A 17,878-nucleotide genomic window follows, 5' to 3' on the forward strand; every position below is an offset into this window, starting at 1 on the left:
CCCATTGCTCACACACTCCCTAGCTTCCGGGAAGCTTAACTGGCACACCCACTCACTGATGCTAGATGACTAACCCACCAACCTCTCACTGTACTCACCAGTTCCCCCTGGGTGTCTCTTTCTCTTTTGGGTTCCAGCAGGCGGTTTCGCTCTATCCACTCATGGCCATCCCCCACCCTGCCCAGGGCCATTCCACCCTGCTTCTGTCTGGCTCCCTCAGGCTGTGAGCTCTGAGGGCTGGGGGACAGTCCCTCATCTCTGTGCCCTCTGGCTGAGCCCCTTGTCTTCTGTATCAACAAGGCTAGGCATGTTGTCCATGCTCAATACACAAAAACAAGTTAAAGTTTTTGAGTGGTAGGTGAAAAAGGATGTTGTAGTCAAATAAGTCTGAGACACACCAGACTGAACAGGTTTCTCTGTTACAGGGCTTCTCAGAGCCTTTAACATACCATTAAAAGATTGACCATGTGTTCATAATTGAAGCGGATGAAGGTGCATGGGGGGCATTATACTATATTTTTGTGCGTTTCAACTTTTCTGTTAATAAACAAGTTGGGGTTTTTTTTTGTTTTTGTTTTTTTAATTTTTTAAAAAGTGTATTTATTTATTTTGAGAGAGACAGACACAGAGAGAGTGAGCAGGGGAGAGGCGGAGAGAGAGAGGGAGAGAAGAGAATCTCAAGCTGACTCTGAGCTGTCAGCATGGAGCCTGACGCGGGGCTCAAACTCACAAACCGTGAGATCATGACCTGAGCTGAAACCAAGAGTTAGATGCTCAACCAAGTGAGCCACCCAGGTTCCCCAATTTTTTTTAATGTTCTTAATCACGGTGCTCCTGTAGAAGGAGAGACTATACAGGTTCTCAAACATACGTGTCCCTAGAACACATTTTGGGAGATCCCAAGTTATTAAAGGCCAATGCTGGAGTCACATTTCAATGTATATTGTCAAAATGTGACCACCTCAACCTTCAGACCATCTGGCCCATCACTGGATGTGAAATCAAGCGTTTCCTGAGCTCCCCGCCCCAGCTGTTTCCTCTCTCTTGATAAAATGTAAGTTCTGCCCTACTTCCCTGGGGTTGTCCCCCCACCCCCACCCCCGGGACATTATCTCAGTCAGGCTCTGGCCTTTATCCTCCAGAGGGACAAGCCCATACTCATCTGTGGTCATGGACTTCAGAAATGAAGACACATGCCCGCATGGCCCACACAACCCCTCAGACCCCAGTCATGGCCTTCTTCAATCCAACTTCCTGACTTCTTAGGTCTTCTCCGGGAATATGGCTACTTCTTTGAGTACCGTTCATGAGGTTCTTTCACCTTCAGATAGATCCATAAATCCCAGGGTTTGGAATGTTGATTCCCAGGGGGCAGGAAGGCAGTGCTGAGGATGGAATCATAACCAAAGTAGGCCACACAGGTTGAAAATAAACACTTTATGTAAAGACATCCTTTAAGGTGGGTGGAGTTTCCATCATGGACCCTTCTGGGATTGCTGCCCCAACCCAAGGAAAACGTGAGTAGGGGCCAGGTAAGAGACCCATAAGGGGCAGCCAGGAAGCAAACTGACAGATGGGGTCTAAAAGCAATGGAGAATGTGGAAGGGTCGGGCTGCAGTGGAGACAGGATGGATCCCAGCTCATCCTGCTTGGCCTAGAGTCAAGGTGCTAAATTCCTGGCTCCATCGAAGCACAAGGTCCTCGCTTTTGGCCTGGCTCAAAGCACTGTAAGTCTCATTCTGCAGACATCTCATACGGGACACCTACACAGGGATTGGGTACACACAGTCTGTGTCACAGAGCCTGGAGGCAGAGGCGTAGGGGTGGGGAGGTGTCAGACATCCCCACAAGAACCAGAGATGAGCAGGCATGGGTGCAGGGCAGTAGAAGGAAGGAGGAAACAGATGTGGGTTTTTAAGGCTGGCAAGAGACACCAAGGAGACCAACCCCCTCCTTTGAGAAGCCAGGAGTCTCAAGATGGAGGAGGAAGTGACTTATTCCAGACTACTTGGTGAGTAAGAGCGGGAGGCAAGACCATGACCTCAACAGCCAATGCCCAACCCGGCTAGGGATTCTTGCTGCCATGCCCTCTGGGCCCTCACCTCTTACTTGCAGCATCTCTTCTGGACCCCCCTGGCCTGGGAGGGCCTCACTCACTCTAAGACACGAGGAGTGGGAGAGAGTGCTCTGGTGGAGGCCTCTGCCCAGAGATGCAAACAGGGAACTGTTTCTGATCCCTGCCGCTTGGAGCAGGGTGTGGGGGTGCTGGAATAGACGGATCTGTGGTGACAGATCGAGGAGCCAATGGGAGAAGGGGGTGGGCGGGGTGAGGGGCTCACCTTCCTATCCCGGCTTCTCATCAGGCACTGTTGGCTCTTGAAGGCACAGTAGTTTGGATACTGCACATAGTCTGTGTCACAAATCTAAGCCAGGAGCCGGGAATGGGGAGGTGGGGAGACATGAGAAAGCTTATAGGACACCAGCCCTCCAGTGAATGCCCAAAATGGCAGAACCAGGGCCAGGAGTATAGCCCTCCAGAACCAGACCTTCCACAATGGGGGTGCCCCCTCCCTGAGGAATAGGCCTCTGTCCCCTTGGCTTTTCCTGTCCCACCCTCAGTCACAGTTTGGTGCTGAAAAGCCAGGAGCCGGAGAATAAGTGGCCGCCCTGCTGGTCAGCTTGCTGGGAAAGCAGCTGAGGAAGGGGGAAGGGGGTCCGATTCGTGGTCCAGTCTCAGGGAGCCTTCTAGTGATGGCTAAGTGAGGGAGAGGGTAGAAAAATCATGTGTGACTTTGGGTGAATCACCCTCCTCTGTGGATCTCGCCTCCCCATCTCTACATAAATCCAGGGGAGGAACAGGGACAGTCTCGGAGAACCTTTCCAGATCTAGGGGCCCAGGGAGAAGAGCTGGGCAGGGGTCTGTCGGCTCAGCTATCAGCCCTTTCTTAAGGTGTTCTGGCTATCGCCTTGCCTGGATTTTCCCTGCTAAGCCACAGAAGGGAGGGACTTGGCCGTCAGTTACAGGGGGAGCTCCACAGGGGAGGTAACTTTGGGGAGAGGGGGAGCAAAGTTGACGCCACTGAAGCAGGGAAACACTGGGTCACAGGTCAGTGACACCTTGGGCATCACCTAGTCATTTGTTGTAGAGGTGAGTAGAACATTGGGCCAGCGTGGGAAGCGCCTTGACCAAAGCCCCTTAACTGGCAGAGCTGGGAGCAGAACCCCTGTCTCCTGCCTTCCTGTGCTCTCCCACCCTTCTGCCCCTCTGATTCCTGCTCCTTTGACAAGCACAATCCTGCTCTCTTTTTTGGAGGTGGGGGAGGTGGAAGGGCGTCCATTGGAAAGAGGCAGGCAGGGAGGACTGGTTCCCAGAAGCCCGAGGCCTAGCCCTCCTTGCACATCCTAGGGCTACTTAGAGCAAGGAACTGGGATCAGTGGGATGGAGTTGAACTTTGGGGAAAGGCTCTGACCTTGGTGGGGAAATCCCCATCCTGGAAGCTAAGGAACTCAGTCTGGAGCCAGCCGGAGACTCGAATATCCTCACAGCCCTTTGTGGCTAGCCGTGCACACCAGAAGTCCATGCGGAGCCCACCATACATATCCAGCCCGTAAAAGCGGCCTGATGTTAGGGTCCCTACCTGTGGCACAGGGGACAGAGGAGATGTGCACGCCCCTGCCCCCCTCCCCCCAGCCAGCAGGCCTCCCTTCCCACTGCCCAGTCCTGCCTGGAGCCTGAGGCCCCCCCCACTGCAGGTCGCCCAGCAAGGTACCTGGGTACCGATGGACATGCTCTGGGCTATGAGCAAGGGGCTGATGAAGGGTGTTTTGTGGGAGTTGTCACACAGCTGCCGCTGCAGGACGGCCTCCGAGTGGCACTGTTCCAGCTTCAGGGAGCAGAAGTCACAGAGGGCACAGGTGGCTGAGTGCCGCCGCCCAAGGCTGTCACAGACCTGGGGCAGGAGTGTGGTTGACAGACTGAGGCTGAGACCCTTTCAGCTCTGCAGCGCTGTCCCCACAGAACCTCTTCGCGTTCAAGCTTTTGCAAAGGCTTCTCTAGCTTTTCTCCCTGACCCCTCCCCCAGGGCTCCTCCAGGATCTCTCCTCAGCTCTCTATCTCTTCACCCTCTTCCCGGATGAGGTGTCTACGCCCAGGTAAGCTTCATCTTTCTGCAGGCAACACCCAACTCTTCATCATCAGTTCAGATCTCCCTCCTGAGCTCCGAATCCTCATTGCCACGTGCCTGACAGATGTCGATCACCGGGTGACCTACAATCACTCCTAACTTAGACTCTCTGAAAAAGACTCCTGACCTTCCCTGTCTCTCCCTCTCTCTGCTAATGATAATGCTATCATTTACAGAGTTGACCCAGTGCTAGGCACCATGGCCATAAATGCTGTCACCTCACCTCCTTTAGCTTTCATCAGAGTCCTGTTCTATAGTTGGGGTTTTTTTTTTATTTTTTATTTTTTTTTTTTAATTTTTTTTTTCAACGTTTATTTATTTTTGGGACAGAGAGAGACAGAGCATGAACGGGCGAGGGGCAGAGAGAGAGGGAGACACAGAATCGGAAACAGGCTCCAGGCTCTGAGCCATCAGCCCAGAGCCTGACGCGGGGCTCGAACTCACGGACCGCGAGATCGTGACCTGGCTGAAGTCGGACGCTTAACCGACTGCGCCACCCAGGCGCCCCGGGGTTTTTTTTTTAAATGCTTATTTATTTTTGAGAGAGAGCGAGCGAGCACGAGCAGGGTAATGGCAGAGAGAGAAGGAGACACAGAGTCCGAAGCAGGCTCCAGGCTCCGAGCCGTGAGCACAGAGCCCGATGCGGGGCTCGAACCCACGAACCATGAGACCATGACCCGAGCACATGCTTCAGATTGCCCTTTGAGATTTTTTGCCTTATGACCCTTACTCTCTCTCTCACTCTATCTTCTGCCATTCTGCTCCAGGTAAAATGTTTCTTGCTGTTCCCTTAACCAGACCCTGATATCCAGGGACCTCTCCATGACTCCCGAACTTCCTACACTCAAAAAAAAAAAAAAAAAAAAAAAAAAGTCTCTTTCCAGCACCTACCACACACCTCTTTTATAATGTTACTGAATCCCTCATGGCTCCTGGACCCCATAAGGGAAGGAGCCTTATGCTTGGGCTTGGTCCCTCATGCCTTTGTACCTACCATTCCCTCTTGCAGGAGCCTCTACCAAGCCCCTTCTTTTGCCTGCTTACCTTCTTTTATTTTCAGATCTGCTGTTTGAACATCAGTTCCTCTAAGACAAATTCTCTGACCCTCCCAAACATGGACCGTGGGGCCCCCAATCGGCTGCCTGTGCACTTTGTACTTGTCCATGGCTGCATTTATCCCTCACACGGTTCCACCTGTTTCCTCACCTGTGTCTCCCACTAGATTCTAAGAAGATTGGGTCTAGTGTACTCACCACCACAATCTCAAGTACCTAATACAGAGTTGGTACACCGTACTCAAAAACCAATTATTTGTTGAACAAACGGATGGATGGATAGATGGCACGCCCGCTCTTGACAAAGGTTTGCTAACTTGTCTTCTTTGAAAACCTACAGAATAGCTTCCTGGGAATGGGGCTTCCTTGGTGCTGAGTGCACACCGAGACTGGGATCTTTCTACACGTCCTTGGAACGGGTCCTATCGCTCCTCTGGAAAGGGGAGCTACATCTAAGGCAAGGCCAAGTACTGAAGATGGTGAACTAGATCAGGAGATGACTCAAGCCTAACAACAACTCAGCTGAAGCATGAACTCCAGACTGGAACAGATTCCAGACTAGGTCTTGAGTCTTCTTCCGTTTTTTTGTTTTGTTTTGTTTTGTTTTTTAAGTAGGCCAGCATGGAGCCCAATGCGAGGCTTGAACTGATGACCCTGAGATCAAGATCTGAGCTGAGATCTGAGCTGAGATCAAGAGTCAGACACTTAACCAAGTGAGCCACCCAGGCACCCTACTGGGCTTTCTTCCTTTAAGGTGAACTGGAGATATCCTTCCAAGGAAGGGATTCTCACTCGGAGAGAATGAAATGATGCCCGGGCTTTCTGTATCCCCACCTTCCCCCTACTCTCAAGGCCCAGTCCGGTGCCAGGCCCAGAGGATGGTCAATGAGCACGTATCCATTAAACAGCATTGCAGGCATACCGGCTTCCCGAAACCAAGGATCTCCTCCTCTATGTACTGCCAGGCCTTGGCTGTGGGGGTTATGGTACAGGTGTTCTCCACAATCGAATAGCACAGCACCAACAAGGCCTCTACGTGAGGCATCTGCAGGAGGCTGCAAGAAGACAGCACTGGCTGGTGGGGATGGGACAGAGGACCGGAGCAGAAAGCCACATCCACTCTTTTCCCCTCCCCTTTGGTGTCCGCTCTTAGTCACACACATTCAGCATGCCGACAGAGCTTTAGAGGCCTCCGGCCCAACTGCCTCCTTTTAGAAATGAGGAACTGAGGTCCAGAAAGGGGAAGTAATCTTCCTCAAAGTTGCAGTGTTCATCAGAGGCAGAGACAAGACCAGACCCCAAGCCTAGTAGCTTCGGGAACAGCAGCTACATCATGTAGAGAATGGGCATCTTAGGGTAGCACTCAAGCCAATGACTGGTGACAGAACAGGTGGGGCAGACAGCTGCTAGGTGGCCCAGAAGCTGAAGCAGGCCTTAGTGGGTCTTGGAAGCCAAAGGCAGGGACAGGGAGCTTCTCCTTCCCAAAAAAGGCAGCAGGGAAGGTAGGGCTGGTGGGGGGAGTCAGAACCATCTGTACCTGTCACGGGTTGGCTTTCTCCAGATGGGTTCTTCATCATACAGATCATTCATTTCATCCATTTCCTGGGCCGACCGAATGAGCTCCTGGATGTTCTCCATCATCATAGGCGTGGACTCCACCTCCCGCACCCGGGGAGTGAAGGAGAAAGGGTTGGAAGACATAAACTCAGACTGGAACTTGACCTCTGGGTCTGACTGCAGCCCAGCCATGGCCTCCAGCCCCTCCTCTGTCCCCTGTCCTTCCTCCTGCTTTCCCTCCTCCTCCAGCTCCTCCTCTTGTTCCTCCTGCTCCTGCCCTTCCTCCTGCTTATGTTCTTGCCCTTGCTCGTGCTTGTGCTCCTGCCCTTGCTCGTGCTTGCGCTCGGACCCCTGCTCCTGGCCCCCCAGGGACAGGGAGGATTGTAGCAGCTCCTCCACGTTGTTGTTGAGCCTCTCGGGCCAGGGCTGGAAGGCCTGTCGTTCTGTGGCTGCAGCAGGGGTTGGGAGGGACCGAGAAAGAGAACGGAAAGGAACAGTCAGGTTTCTGGCCCCCGAGTGTCTTTGTTTACAGGGAGACGCACACAGACACAACAGCACAGGACAGCAGCCCAAATGACACTTACTTGCACCGTGCAGCACACAAAACGTGGGGGTACAAATACCACAGCAAAAGAATAATTACCACGGCGATTGTGGCGTCTCCTTTCCACCTCCCTTACAAGTGCTCCTCTTCCCTAACTCCCATCTCAAATCCCACCTCGCGTCCCTCTCACTGAGGCAACACCAAAGATTCTGAAAAGCGAGCAGCTAATCCTTTTGAGAGTGAAACTGTGAGCTTATGAAAGTCCCAGAGGACTTCCAGACGCAGGAATGTTTGGGGGAGCTAGGAAAAGTGAATTTTTCCTAGAGTTGTAAGCAATGTCAGATGATACTCTGGGAGGGGAAAGCCCTAACTTGTATTCATAAAGAGCAGGTTCCTCGCTTACATAAATAGCTGCCTGTGGCCAACCCCCTACCCTGCTCAATGTTCTTCCCCATTTCCTACCATGGATGCCTTAACTCTTAACTCTGGGGCTGTGGGATTTGTGGAAGGGCTTGCTGGTAGCCTCCCAGGGGCTGGGAGGGTCTCACCTGTGACGTGAGAAGAGAGGGGGGAGGTCATCGTGGTGGGTGGGATGTCAGAGGAAGCGTCAATCTCCTTGAGAGTGTTGGGTGAGAGGATTGAGACTGGCTGGGAGCACCGGACTCTCTGCAAGAAGAGAAGGACAGTGGGCATGCCTTTCCCAAAGGGCAGACTTCTCCCGCATACGCCTCAGTCCTCTTCTGGCATGTGTCCTCTCTCACGGTTGCTGGGCAGGGATGAAGGGATATGGTCCCTGGTGGAACCCTCTAGACCTGAGAAAGGGTTCCCCTGTGAGATAAGACTCTGTGTCTAGGCCACACCTCTGCCTTCACTCTGGTGTTTGACTTGAGTGAAGTCGCTCAAGTGTTGGAAGAAATGGGAGGGCTTGTCTCTTGGCCTCATCCCTACTTTTCTCGCAGTAACAAGATTGTTCCCCAAATCTGAAAGCCCAAGGCGAGACCGTATTCATGTGTAGTCTGAGCACATGACTGGCAAAGAGGCAGGGAGGGAGGATCTAAGGATGGCCTCTGGTGGAACCCTTCCTCAACTCCTCACCCCCTCCACCTCTCCAGAGATCTTAGGACACCAGATCCAACCTTCTTCTGGAGCCTCACCTTGGCGTAGTAGACGTGGTTGGAGCAACGATACTGAGTAAATTGGCAGAAGGACTCAAACCAGGAGGCATAAGGGAGGTCGGAGCAGACAGCGCCTGAGAATGGCAGGGGGTACAGAAAGTGACTACACTAGGGGGATCTCCCTCCTGGAGGGGGCTGTGGGTTCCTATGGTCGGCAGAGTGGAGAATATGGCCTCAGGGTAAGGTGCAGCCCATACCCTTCCCTGGTCTCAAGTGAGCACGGGGCTGCCCCACTACTCTGGTCCTCACCGTCGGGCACCAAGCCGTGATTTTCGTATTGGTCCAGCTGGACGAGGGTGGGGTTCCGGCAGCCGTGCGTTGCACGGAGCCGGCAGGTAGTCTCTGCCTTCCAGGTTGGGGTCAGCAGTGCAAAGAAGCGTTCATATTCGGTGGCAGAGAGGGGCCTGCCTGGAGTGGAGGCCGAAATTGAATCCTGGGCTGGGGAAGATGTCGGAAGCAGGAGCAGCACTGCGGGGCAGGGAAACAGACGGATGGATGGACCGAACTCCAAAACCGGCTCCGGTCCCTGGACAGACCGAATGGCAGGTGGGGCCCCGTGGAAATTGGAAACTGGGGGATGTCTGGCCGGCGATCAGGGTGAGGAGATTCCAGGGGCAGAGGCTAAGGTGTGACCCCAGAAGTAGTTAGGGAGCAAAGCCAACGCGACCACCCTGAGAAAGCGTTTCAAAACCCTGCAGCAAGGGCTCTTGGGGGTCCGAGGACGGAGCCCCGGGTGAAAGAGACTGCTCCAGGGGGCGGGAACCTCTCACCCTTCAAGAGTGAGAGAAGGAAGCCTGCGAGTAGTTTCCTCATGGCCCCAGTCGATCCGCCCGCGTTTCCCGGACCAAAGCGGCCTCTAACGGGCCAAGCCAGAGACAGTCGGCGGGCGCGGGCGCGGGCTCGCCTACGGGGAGTGGAAGGTGCGGCCCAGACGTCACAAAGGGCTGGGGGCGGGGCCTCGGAAACTGACGCGCTCCGGGGTTCACCGCACCAGCAGGGGTGGATGGGTCCGCACGTGTCATATTCGAGAGGATAAGGATGGCAAAAGGTGCCATTGACTCGGTACCTTCGATGGAGTGGGACATGTGTTGTTCTCTGCACGTGTTCCCTTATTCCAAGGTAATCCCATAAAGCGGATACTATTATCCCTATATCACAGGTGACAAAACTGGGGTTTGGAGAGGCCTAGATGTGAATGTAGGCAGGGTGCTGGGGCAGGCAGGGACGGAATGTACAAAACAAGGACCGGGTCTACCTGCGTGGGAACTAAAGAGGGGCCCTTAAGGTAAGAAATGAGCCAAAAGGGGAAGCAAGCAGGGTCCAGGTGAGGAGGTGCTCAGGCGTCAGGCTGGTTCAGTCTAAGGAAGTGGTTTCCCAGTGGGAAGTGAGCAAGACAATCCATCCTCATACGGGAAAAGTGTTTTTCTGTTTTGTGTTTAAAACAAGAAACCAAGCTAATAGTGTAATAGTACATGCACAAAACACAAATACACGTTTATTGGAAATCAAGTGAAAGATGGTTTACGGAGAAAAGATGCATAATTGTAAAAAGTTTTGGAAAGCCCTGGAGGCACACCCCCCAGCCAGCTTTGTCCTCCCCAAGGTGAGAAGTTGTGGACTCTGGAGCAGGGGTACCACTTCTGGTTCTATGTCTCGTTCTACTTCTGGCATTGTCATCCTCCCCCCTCTAGTCCAACCCGGAGGATGCAAAAAAAAGTTTAATTAGCACATGTACTAAAATAGTGTCTACAGTAAACACAGCAGACCAACACGCAGAGCTTTTATTCACCTACTCAAATTCCTTTACATGTGAGCGATCTGCATTCCACCTTGCCCCCTCTCCCATTCACAAGGCCAGGATGAATCCTGTTGGCACAGAGGAAGGGGTGCCCCTTCAACTAAGGCCACTGCCCAGATGCTCTGGGGGCGCCCCTACCATGGAAAAAGCAGGAGGAGAACAAAGAAAGCTTATCACACCACAGCCCCCCACAGGGGAGGGAATTAGGAGGGCTGGGGAGTGCCCCCATGCTACTGCCCCAAGTCCTTAAATACAAAGCAAGGGGAGTAAAGAGGACCATCCCTCGGAAATACAGCACCAACCTCGGCATGGAGGCGAAAGGACAGTGGGCATAACCACTTCCCTCTGAGGGGGGCAGGCTGAATGAGAGCACAAACAGTTAGCGGCTGCAGCACCCCTCCCTACCAGGGTTTGGATGCAGCCTCAGCACCAGGAGTGGGGAGAGGGAAGGAGAAGGGGTGACAACACTGCGCCATCCGCTCTCCCTGAGCCCCCGGGCCCCAACACAGGCTTTCCTCTCCCCACTAGCCCGGGGCCGGGGACGTGGAAGAAACTGTGTGGGAATCCAAGGCCCTTATCTATTTCTTCTTCCGTTCCTGGGAGCAGCGTGGGCAGAACCTAGAAAGCAACGTGATAGAGAGGCGGGCAGAGAAAGTGAGTGAAAGGGAGAGTGCCCTCCTCCACGCAGCTCCTGGGCAGCCCAGCGCCTACCGCAACTCTCTCACTCACCATTTCCCCCGAGGCTTGGTCGTCAGCCCCACACAGGCAAAGTGGAACCACTCGATGGAACACTGAAAAGGAGGAAGACGGAAGAAGCAGAAGTCAGGGGCCAGGGAAGGGCAGAGGAAAGAAAAGAAGTTCCCTCCACAGATTCCTGAGAACAGTGTTCCCGTATTCCATATTCTCTTTGGAGAATACCTCTTTGGAGGTCCCGAGGCCAACCAACTCCGCCTTCCTCTTATCCTGGAGTCCCACTATTCAACCATGTCTTCCCCTCTTGTACCCACTCCCTCATGGCCCCCAGAACCCCATCTGGAGGCAAAACGGTTGGTTCTCACATCAGGGTTGTCACAGCCAATCATCTCTCCATAGGAGACCTGGTGACAAAGGCAATAGGTGGGTTCGTTGGGATCCACAGGCATATCCAACACATCAGAGGGGTGGACACTGCCAAAGGTCACTGAGGGCATCCCATACTCAGGACTTCTGCATGCCAAGAGGAAGAGAACGTGTCATCCACAGGCAGGGAAACTACACAGGTGGTAGAAAGACATCCTGGTGGGGCAAGGGATTTGTGGCTTCTCTTCTCCATCCAGCAGACACCACAGGGATAAGGACAAGTTACTGACACAGAAGACGGAGAAAGTGGCAAGGGGCAGCGTGAGGCACGAGCGTGGGGCGGGAGAAAAAAAAATACGTCATTTGGCAAAGCGTTCCCTTATACACTCACGTGCGCACAAGTTTTAACTTCTTTTGGGCAGCCTTGGGAGCCTCCTCATCTGAGTTTTTCCCTTTGGAACGAGCACGGGCAGCTTTCTTCTCCTTTTGAGTCCGGCCTTCTAGGAAAGAGGGGGGGAAGCCAGAAGGCAGGGAGACAGAAAGATGGGTTAACTCTTCCTTCTTCCACCTCCTTCCACGCGGCTGCCCCTCCCTAGGAGCTGAAGAGCTGCTTCTTCTCCCTCTGAATCCTCGCCCACCTCTCAAGCCCCGCCCCCCTCCTCACTCTTTTTGCCTTTGCTAGAAGAGCTGTCATAGTCACTTGACTCAATCTGCTTCTCCTTCAAATCAGCCTCAAAACGGGCCAGGTCTGTGTCCAGTCGCCGAATGTGTTTGTCCACCTAGGTAGAAGGAAGGAAAAGAGAGAGGTACAAGGGTAGTTCCAGTAAAAGACAAAAAAGCTAAGGCGGATTCTATGTATCTCCCAGACCCAAAACAGATCCCAATACAGCTGAAGGAGGGGTCTAGGACCCCAAGGATTAGATGGGAGGTAAGTGGGGAGCCGTGAACAGGGCCATACCATCTCATAGGTCTGCATGGCAAGCTGCACCTTGTCGTCACCAAATTCCTTGCACTTGCCATAGGCTTCCTGGATCTGTTTGAGAAGGGCCAATTTTTCCTCGGAGCTCAGGCTGCGGGCGCTACTCATATACTCAGTGGCCAACTTGTCAATTTCAGCCTTCAGGTCTACAACAGAGACAGAGGCCTGGTCACTATGGCCCCTGAGTGGCTAGGTGAAACACACTTCTTCCTCTTGTTTCTTGGACCTTTTCCACTGATCATCATAACCTTCGAACTAAAATGCCCTGAAAGTTCATAGGTACTGTGCCATTTACTCAAGTAATGCAACATATTGACAGTATTTGTCTTAGAGGTGCCTTCAGGTGCTGAAAACATGGCTAGCACCATTGGAACTTAAAATTATTGAAACATAAGGAGGGAGGGAGCCTTTGCACACCACACTAACACCAAAGTATATTTTTGTTGATGTCTGACGATGCTTCTTTGCAGGGCTGGCTGCTTCTCGAACCATGAATTTTGTCTCACGGCCTCCCGATTCCTTGTCTCAAAAACATTCCGCAACAGCTCTGAGTGCTACGAACCCGGCTGGGTCATCTGCTGCTGCCGGCTTCCAGGTCTGTACATCTGTGACTCATCATTTAAAACTAGGCCCTAGTTCATTTATGTAACAGTTCTTCTACCCTATTTTGCTCATCAACCTGTTCGTATTTCCCATCACTTTTTTTTCTGTTTGTTCATCTTAGACATTGTTCCGAACATTTTCATACTGGAAGGCTGGTGATGTCCCAAGACAGTGAGAGTGTAGTTTTCTACTGCCTAATATTTGGTAAGGCTCATAAAGCATGTCGATGAAAAGAGACAAAAGAATGACTGTAGCATGGTGCAGCGACAGACAGCTGGCAGGATCTGTGTACATACTATGTTTGTGCCCCATTTCATCTGAGGCCTTTGGAGGAAGCTGAAAATGCACATAGTTTGATAATCTCCAACTGTCTTTCTGTGCATGAACTCAAGAGCTGGAACTGAGTTACAAAGGATGCGAAGCTGGTTCCCAGCATTTGGCAGCCAGTTCTCAGGGGTCTGCATCCAGGATTTTAGATGATGTTCACCTTTTCATGAGTAAACTTACCCAGGGTAGCTGAAATCACAGCTCTGGGTATTCTAACACCAGCTTGTCACATCTTTGAGCATGGCTACTTAAGGGTGGAAGATAAGACCTATATATCCTTCAGCAGGTACGGGGGATGGCTCCAATGGACGACATCTTTGACTTTGAAGAGACCAATCTGACCACTGTAGAGTAGCCTCAGGCTCCAAGTGAATGCCTCAATGCAGCCAAACTTGCTCAACATCCAAAAGAGGCCACAGATGGTATCTACTGCTTCTGTAAGGTTGAAGAATACAGTGTAGAGATCCTGATGTTAATTGCTGCTTTTCCTTCTTCTTTTTTTTTCTTTCTCTCTTTCCTTCTGTTTAAGGACTTCTCTACCAACATGACTTGCGGTCTACAGCCACAATGAATTTTTTGATAGTAATGTTATCAATCCAGTGGAGCAGAAACATCCTAGTCTTCCGACAATCTTCCTATAGACATATTGAACATAGAGAACAGAAATGATTCTAGAGTTGCCTTATCTCTGAATTCTTCTTGCAGATATAAAGAACACAACATCTTTGAATTCTTGAGGCATTGTCGCAATACTCTATTTACTATGAGAAGCGGATATAGAAATGCAGTTTATCACTGCTTTCCTTTTAAGAATTCCAAGAGAGTAAAAAAGAGAGAAGCCACAGTTCTCCAGATCAGACCAGATGACATGGTAACACCAAAGAGAAAAAGAAATGATCATCCACACTCCTTATATACACAAACCCCTTACTCTGTACGTACCCTCTGTTCTTTGGTCCAGGTCCCTCATGAGCTGAAAGTTTCTCTGCAGTTCAAATGGGAGGTTTTCGATACCTAGGGAGAAGAAAAGACACTGAGAATCACTGGACTTCATAGGCCTAACAGTTGTTTTTAAAGTACAGGTCCAAAACGGGACTCAGTTTTCCCTCCTTGGAACCGTTGGATTTATCTACAACAGCACTCATCATTCCTTTCTCAGAGGAGGCTGTGTCTGTGTCTCTCCACAACTGACTTTGCCATTTCTGCACAGCTTTCCCACCATTTGTCCCCTCAAGGACCTTACTCTACAAATCAGCCCCTCCCTTTCCTTGACTTTCAAATTTTGCCTCCAAGCTCCTTGCCGCTAACCCAAACACCCTCCTGGTATCCTCCAGCACTCCTCACACACACACACACACACACACACACACTTCCACTCTGGTCTTCAGATCGTAGTCAGAATGTTCTTTAAAAAAAAAAAAAATGTAAACCTCGTCAAGTCATGCTCCTGCTTTAAAATCACCTGGTGACTTCCTATCACACAATTCCTATTCCCATTTTGCACTTTCTGGCCCATGCTCATCTTACGCCAGCCTTCATTCACGTCAGTCCCCCTTTGTGCTCTGTCTGATCTGACCAGACTGGTCTTCTCCGAGTGCCCCCAACTTGCCAGGGCTTGTCCTGCTACCTGGCTTTCCGTCTCCTGCTTTCTCTGCCTGGAATGCGCTGCTTGGGGTTCTTCATCCCACCTCCACCATATCTGTTGGCCTACTAAACTCTTCGTTCTTCAAAGTTCAGCCCAACCTGGACTTCTCCAGACTCCAGGTGGCTTGGATTATGCTCTCAAGTTATTCTATTTCTACCGTTGTTCGCATTTATCCAACTGCAATTAATAATTAATTGTGCAACCAGTTATTTGGTATCTATCTCCCTAGCCTTCCTTCTGGAAGTGTCTGTCTTCTCTCTTATTTTGCTATGGCTTGCAGACAGAGGGTCTTAAATAAATAGCTGAACAAGTGCATCTATACTTGTCTCCCCACGAAAGAAAAATCTCTTCTCGTGACTCCATTTCAAACTTCTAAAATGCCTCCACTGCTTTAACCTATAATCTCAGGTCTGCTGCCACTAGTTTACGGAGATTACTTTGAGTTACCAATGACTTACCAAATCAAACGATCTGTTATTAGTCCTATCTAAAAAAAAATATGTCTGCAGCAGATGGCCCCATCTTCTTGCCTTCAGCAACTTTTTCTCCTCATAGGATTCCAAGTCTCATCACATACTTTCTGATAATTCCAATAGTGATGGTTTCTTTACCTGTCCCTTAAATGTTAATGCTTTCTTGAGGTTATACTTTAATCCTCTCATTTTCTCACTTTACTTGTATTCTCTGAATGAACTTGATCTCATCCACTCCTACAGTCCATACCTATACTTGTCTAAATTGAATTAAGTATATTGCTATACTCCTGAAGTTGAATTAAGTATATTGCTGATGGCATCCTGTCTACCTCATTTCCCAAGCATGAGATCAAGGAATCACCTTAGATTCTTCCTTCTCTCTCAACTACTCATTCAATCAGTGCTGTCCTTTTTGCTCCTAAATATTCCTGTCACTCTCTCAGACCTGACCTTCTCTCATACATCAGTTATCTTCCTTTATTAAAATCACTCTACTTAAGAAAATCTGTTGGTTCTTCACTATTGAAAATGCAAACCTCTTAGCTTGGCTTAAAAGACCTTGTGCAACCCAGCCCCAGCCTCTTTTTCTAGCCACTTCCCAATCTTCCACCTTAGAGTCCTATGTATCAAACACTCTGACTTCACTTTTCCCTGACCTGCCATAAACCCATCATACCTTTGCTGATGCTTTTCCCAACCAGCAATTTCCTTTCTCTCTCCACACTGGCAAATAAACACTCAGTCTTCAAAACTCTATTCAAATATCACATCCTCTGGTAAAGCTGTACCTACACCCCCAGGTAATTAGCCCTTCTTTCTCCAGTGCTACCAAGTCCTTTTAATGTATTTCTATGATTCCACTCATCACATTGTTTTGTAATCATTTATTAGCAGAATCTGTTATGAGCACTTGAGGGCAGGGTCTTTGTCTTACTCATTTTGCTATATCCGCAGTAGCTGCCATTAAGTCTGACCCAGAGCAGGGCCTCAATGAATGAATGAATGAATGAATGAATGAACGACTCCCAACACTAAGACAAATGTAAGCCCATAGGGGTGACAGGCTTTGTGAAGGGGTGGATTACACAAATGGCAAACATAACACCAGATTTCTATTTGAAAGGAATTGGATCCAAGAAGAGAAGCGTTCCAGTTGATCACCCGACAGTCACTCATAGCCCCCTAGCCCAGGAGAGACCGCTTCTGAGAAAGAACTGAGCGGAGTAGCTGCGAGCAGGTCTTTGTCGCCGCTCCAAATGGCAGTGGGTGATACACTAACACAATCGATTCGGAACGATTCGGGGTGAAAAAAAAAAATATCCTGAAGCTGGAGGCCCTGGAGATGGGGTCGGCAAATATCTTCCCAGCTCTTCCCATTAGTCCTTCAAGAGCCATCCCCTCAGTCCTACCGCGCAGCCCCTCCCTCGTCTACACCCAAAAGCCAGGCCTCGACCCTGCTGCCCCGCCCCCTCTTTCTTCACACCGTCCAATACATTCTCTCACCGAACCCCTTCACAGTTGTGACTTTCTGACCACCGGGACTTCGGGGCCGTACGGCTCCTCAGTCCCGATTCCCGCCCCCCACCGCCACTCTATGACCCCTGACCCCCTCCTCCAGCCTGCTCTTACTGTCCAGATAATGTTCCAAATACATCCCCGCAGCCATCTTGAAGCAAAACAAAGCAACTTCCGATCCGCCCCGGAAGTGACTGAATCGCAACAGGCGCTGAAGCTATTATCCTTGGGTTGGAGCGTTTCCGCCCTTAAAAGAAGAGCTTCCGCCCTCACTAAATTATCCGCTGGGACACATCCGCCCGACGTTGATACTTTCCCTTTTGCGTAGGTAGCCGGGGCCGCCCGTACTGAGGTACCTGGAGGCAGCTTTAGCCCGCTTCCGCCCTTACTGAGGCCCCAGTACGCGACCGAGGCAGGCATGACGTCACTGCAGGTCGCCATTTTGCATTACCTATCAAACTTTTTTTCCCTCCAAAAAAGGCGACGTGCGGTAACGCGAGGGAAAAAAATCCTTGTCTCTTTAGGGTTGTATTCCATAAATATCCCTTTTCAGCGTCTGGAGGCTCTTTTTTCCTTTTTGCCGGGTATGAGTCTAGTGACCAGAGCAGGTCCCAGCTGAATCCAGACTTTCTTCAAGGTAGCTAGTTTGTTTCTTAACGAAGTTGGGGAGGCATAGTTGGTGTTGTGAGATTTAAACCCTCCGCCTTTCTGTTCACTCACACGCACATCAGCTCTCCTGGATTATTATTTTTTTTTTTATAATCTCTATTTACTAAGAGTTACACAATAAAGCTATAATTCTCCACACCTCTTGTCCGGGTTCATGTCCTTTTATACTTGAATACATATACACACACATAAAATAACATACTACTTCCGGCCTTGCCCTCTTATTTTTGTCTCCCCCCCCCCCCGCCTCCCCCCCCCCCCCCCGTTTATATATGATGTTAACTAACACCAC

At 50.7% G+C, this 17,878-nt stretch overlaps 2 protein-coding genes across 6 annotated transcripts; both read right to left on the minus strand.

Moving 5' to 3' along the window:
- Positions 1 to 1,422: 1,422 nt before the first annotated feature.
- ACRBP (acrosin binding protein) lies at positions 1,423 to 10,623 on the minus strand. The gene is made up of 10 exons (XM_047066311.1): positions 10,616 to 10,623; positions 8,765 to 9,096; positions 8,495 to 8,589; positions 7,889 to 8,006; positions 6,777 to 7,245; positions 6,162 to 6,294; positions 3,771 to 3,950; positions 3,471 to 3,638; positions 2,340 to 2,423; positions 1,423 to 1,763 (listed from the first exon to the last, which is right to left on the minus strand). Exons 1-10 carry the CDS (start codon positions 10,621 to 10,623, stop codon positions 1,641 to 1,643), a joined length of 1,710 nt encoding a protein of 569 aa, XP_046922267.1. The 3' UTR covers positions 1,423 to 1,640.
- On the minus strand, positions 9,974 to 17,093 carry ING4 (inhibitor of growth family member 4). 5 transcript variants are annotated; one of them, XM_047065651.1, is made up of 9 exons: positions 17,032 to 17,052; positions 14,224 to 14,295; positions 13,462 to 13,916; positions 12,331 to 12,497; positions 12,037 to 12,151; positions 11,764 to 11,872; positions 11,372 to 11,519; positions 11,043 to 11,104; positions 9,974 to 10,931 (listed from the first exon to the last, which is right to left on the minus strand). In XM_047065651.1, the coding sequence occupies exons 4-9, from the start codon at positions 12,457 to 12,459 to the stop codon at positions 10,892 to 10,894; spliced, it is 603 nt and encodes a 200-aa protein (XP_046921607.1). In that variant the 5' UTR covers positions 12,460 to 12,497; positions 13,462 to 13,916; positions 14,224 to 14,295; positions 17,032 to 17,052; the 3' UTR covers positions 9,974 to 10,891. The 5 variants fall into 5 exon arrangements, with proteins under 5 accessions (XP_046921607.1, XP_046921606.1, XP_046921605.1 ...); XM_047065650.1 differs by lacking the exon at positions 13,462 to 13,916 and having other exon boundaries at positions 11,764 to 11,869; positions 12,046 to 12,151; positions 17,032 to 17,093; XM_047065649.1 differs by lacking the exon at positions 13,462 to 13,916 and having other exon boundaries at positions 12,046 to 12,151; positions 17,032 to 17,093.
- Positions 17,094 to 17,878: the final 785 nt, after the last annotated feature.

The sequence above is a fragment of the Lynx rufus genome, unplaced genomic scaffold, assembly GCF_022079265.1.
Source record: "Lynx rufus isolate CCGP_SWC_20201006 ecotype Redwood Valley unplaced genomic scaffold, mLynRuf1.p SCAF_7, whole genome shotgun sequence".
In the NCBI taxonomy this organism is placed as follows: Eukaryota; Metazoa; Chordata; class Mammalia; order Carnivora; family Felidae; genus Lynx; species Lynx rufus.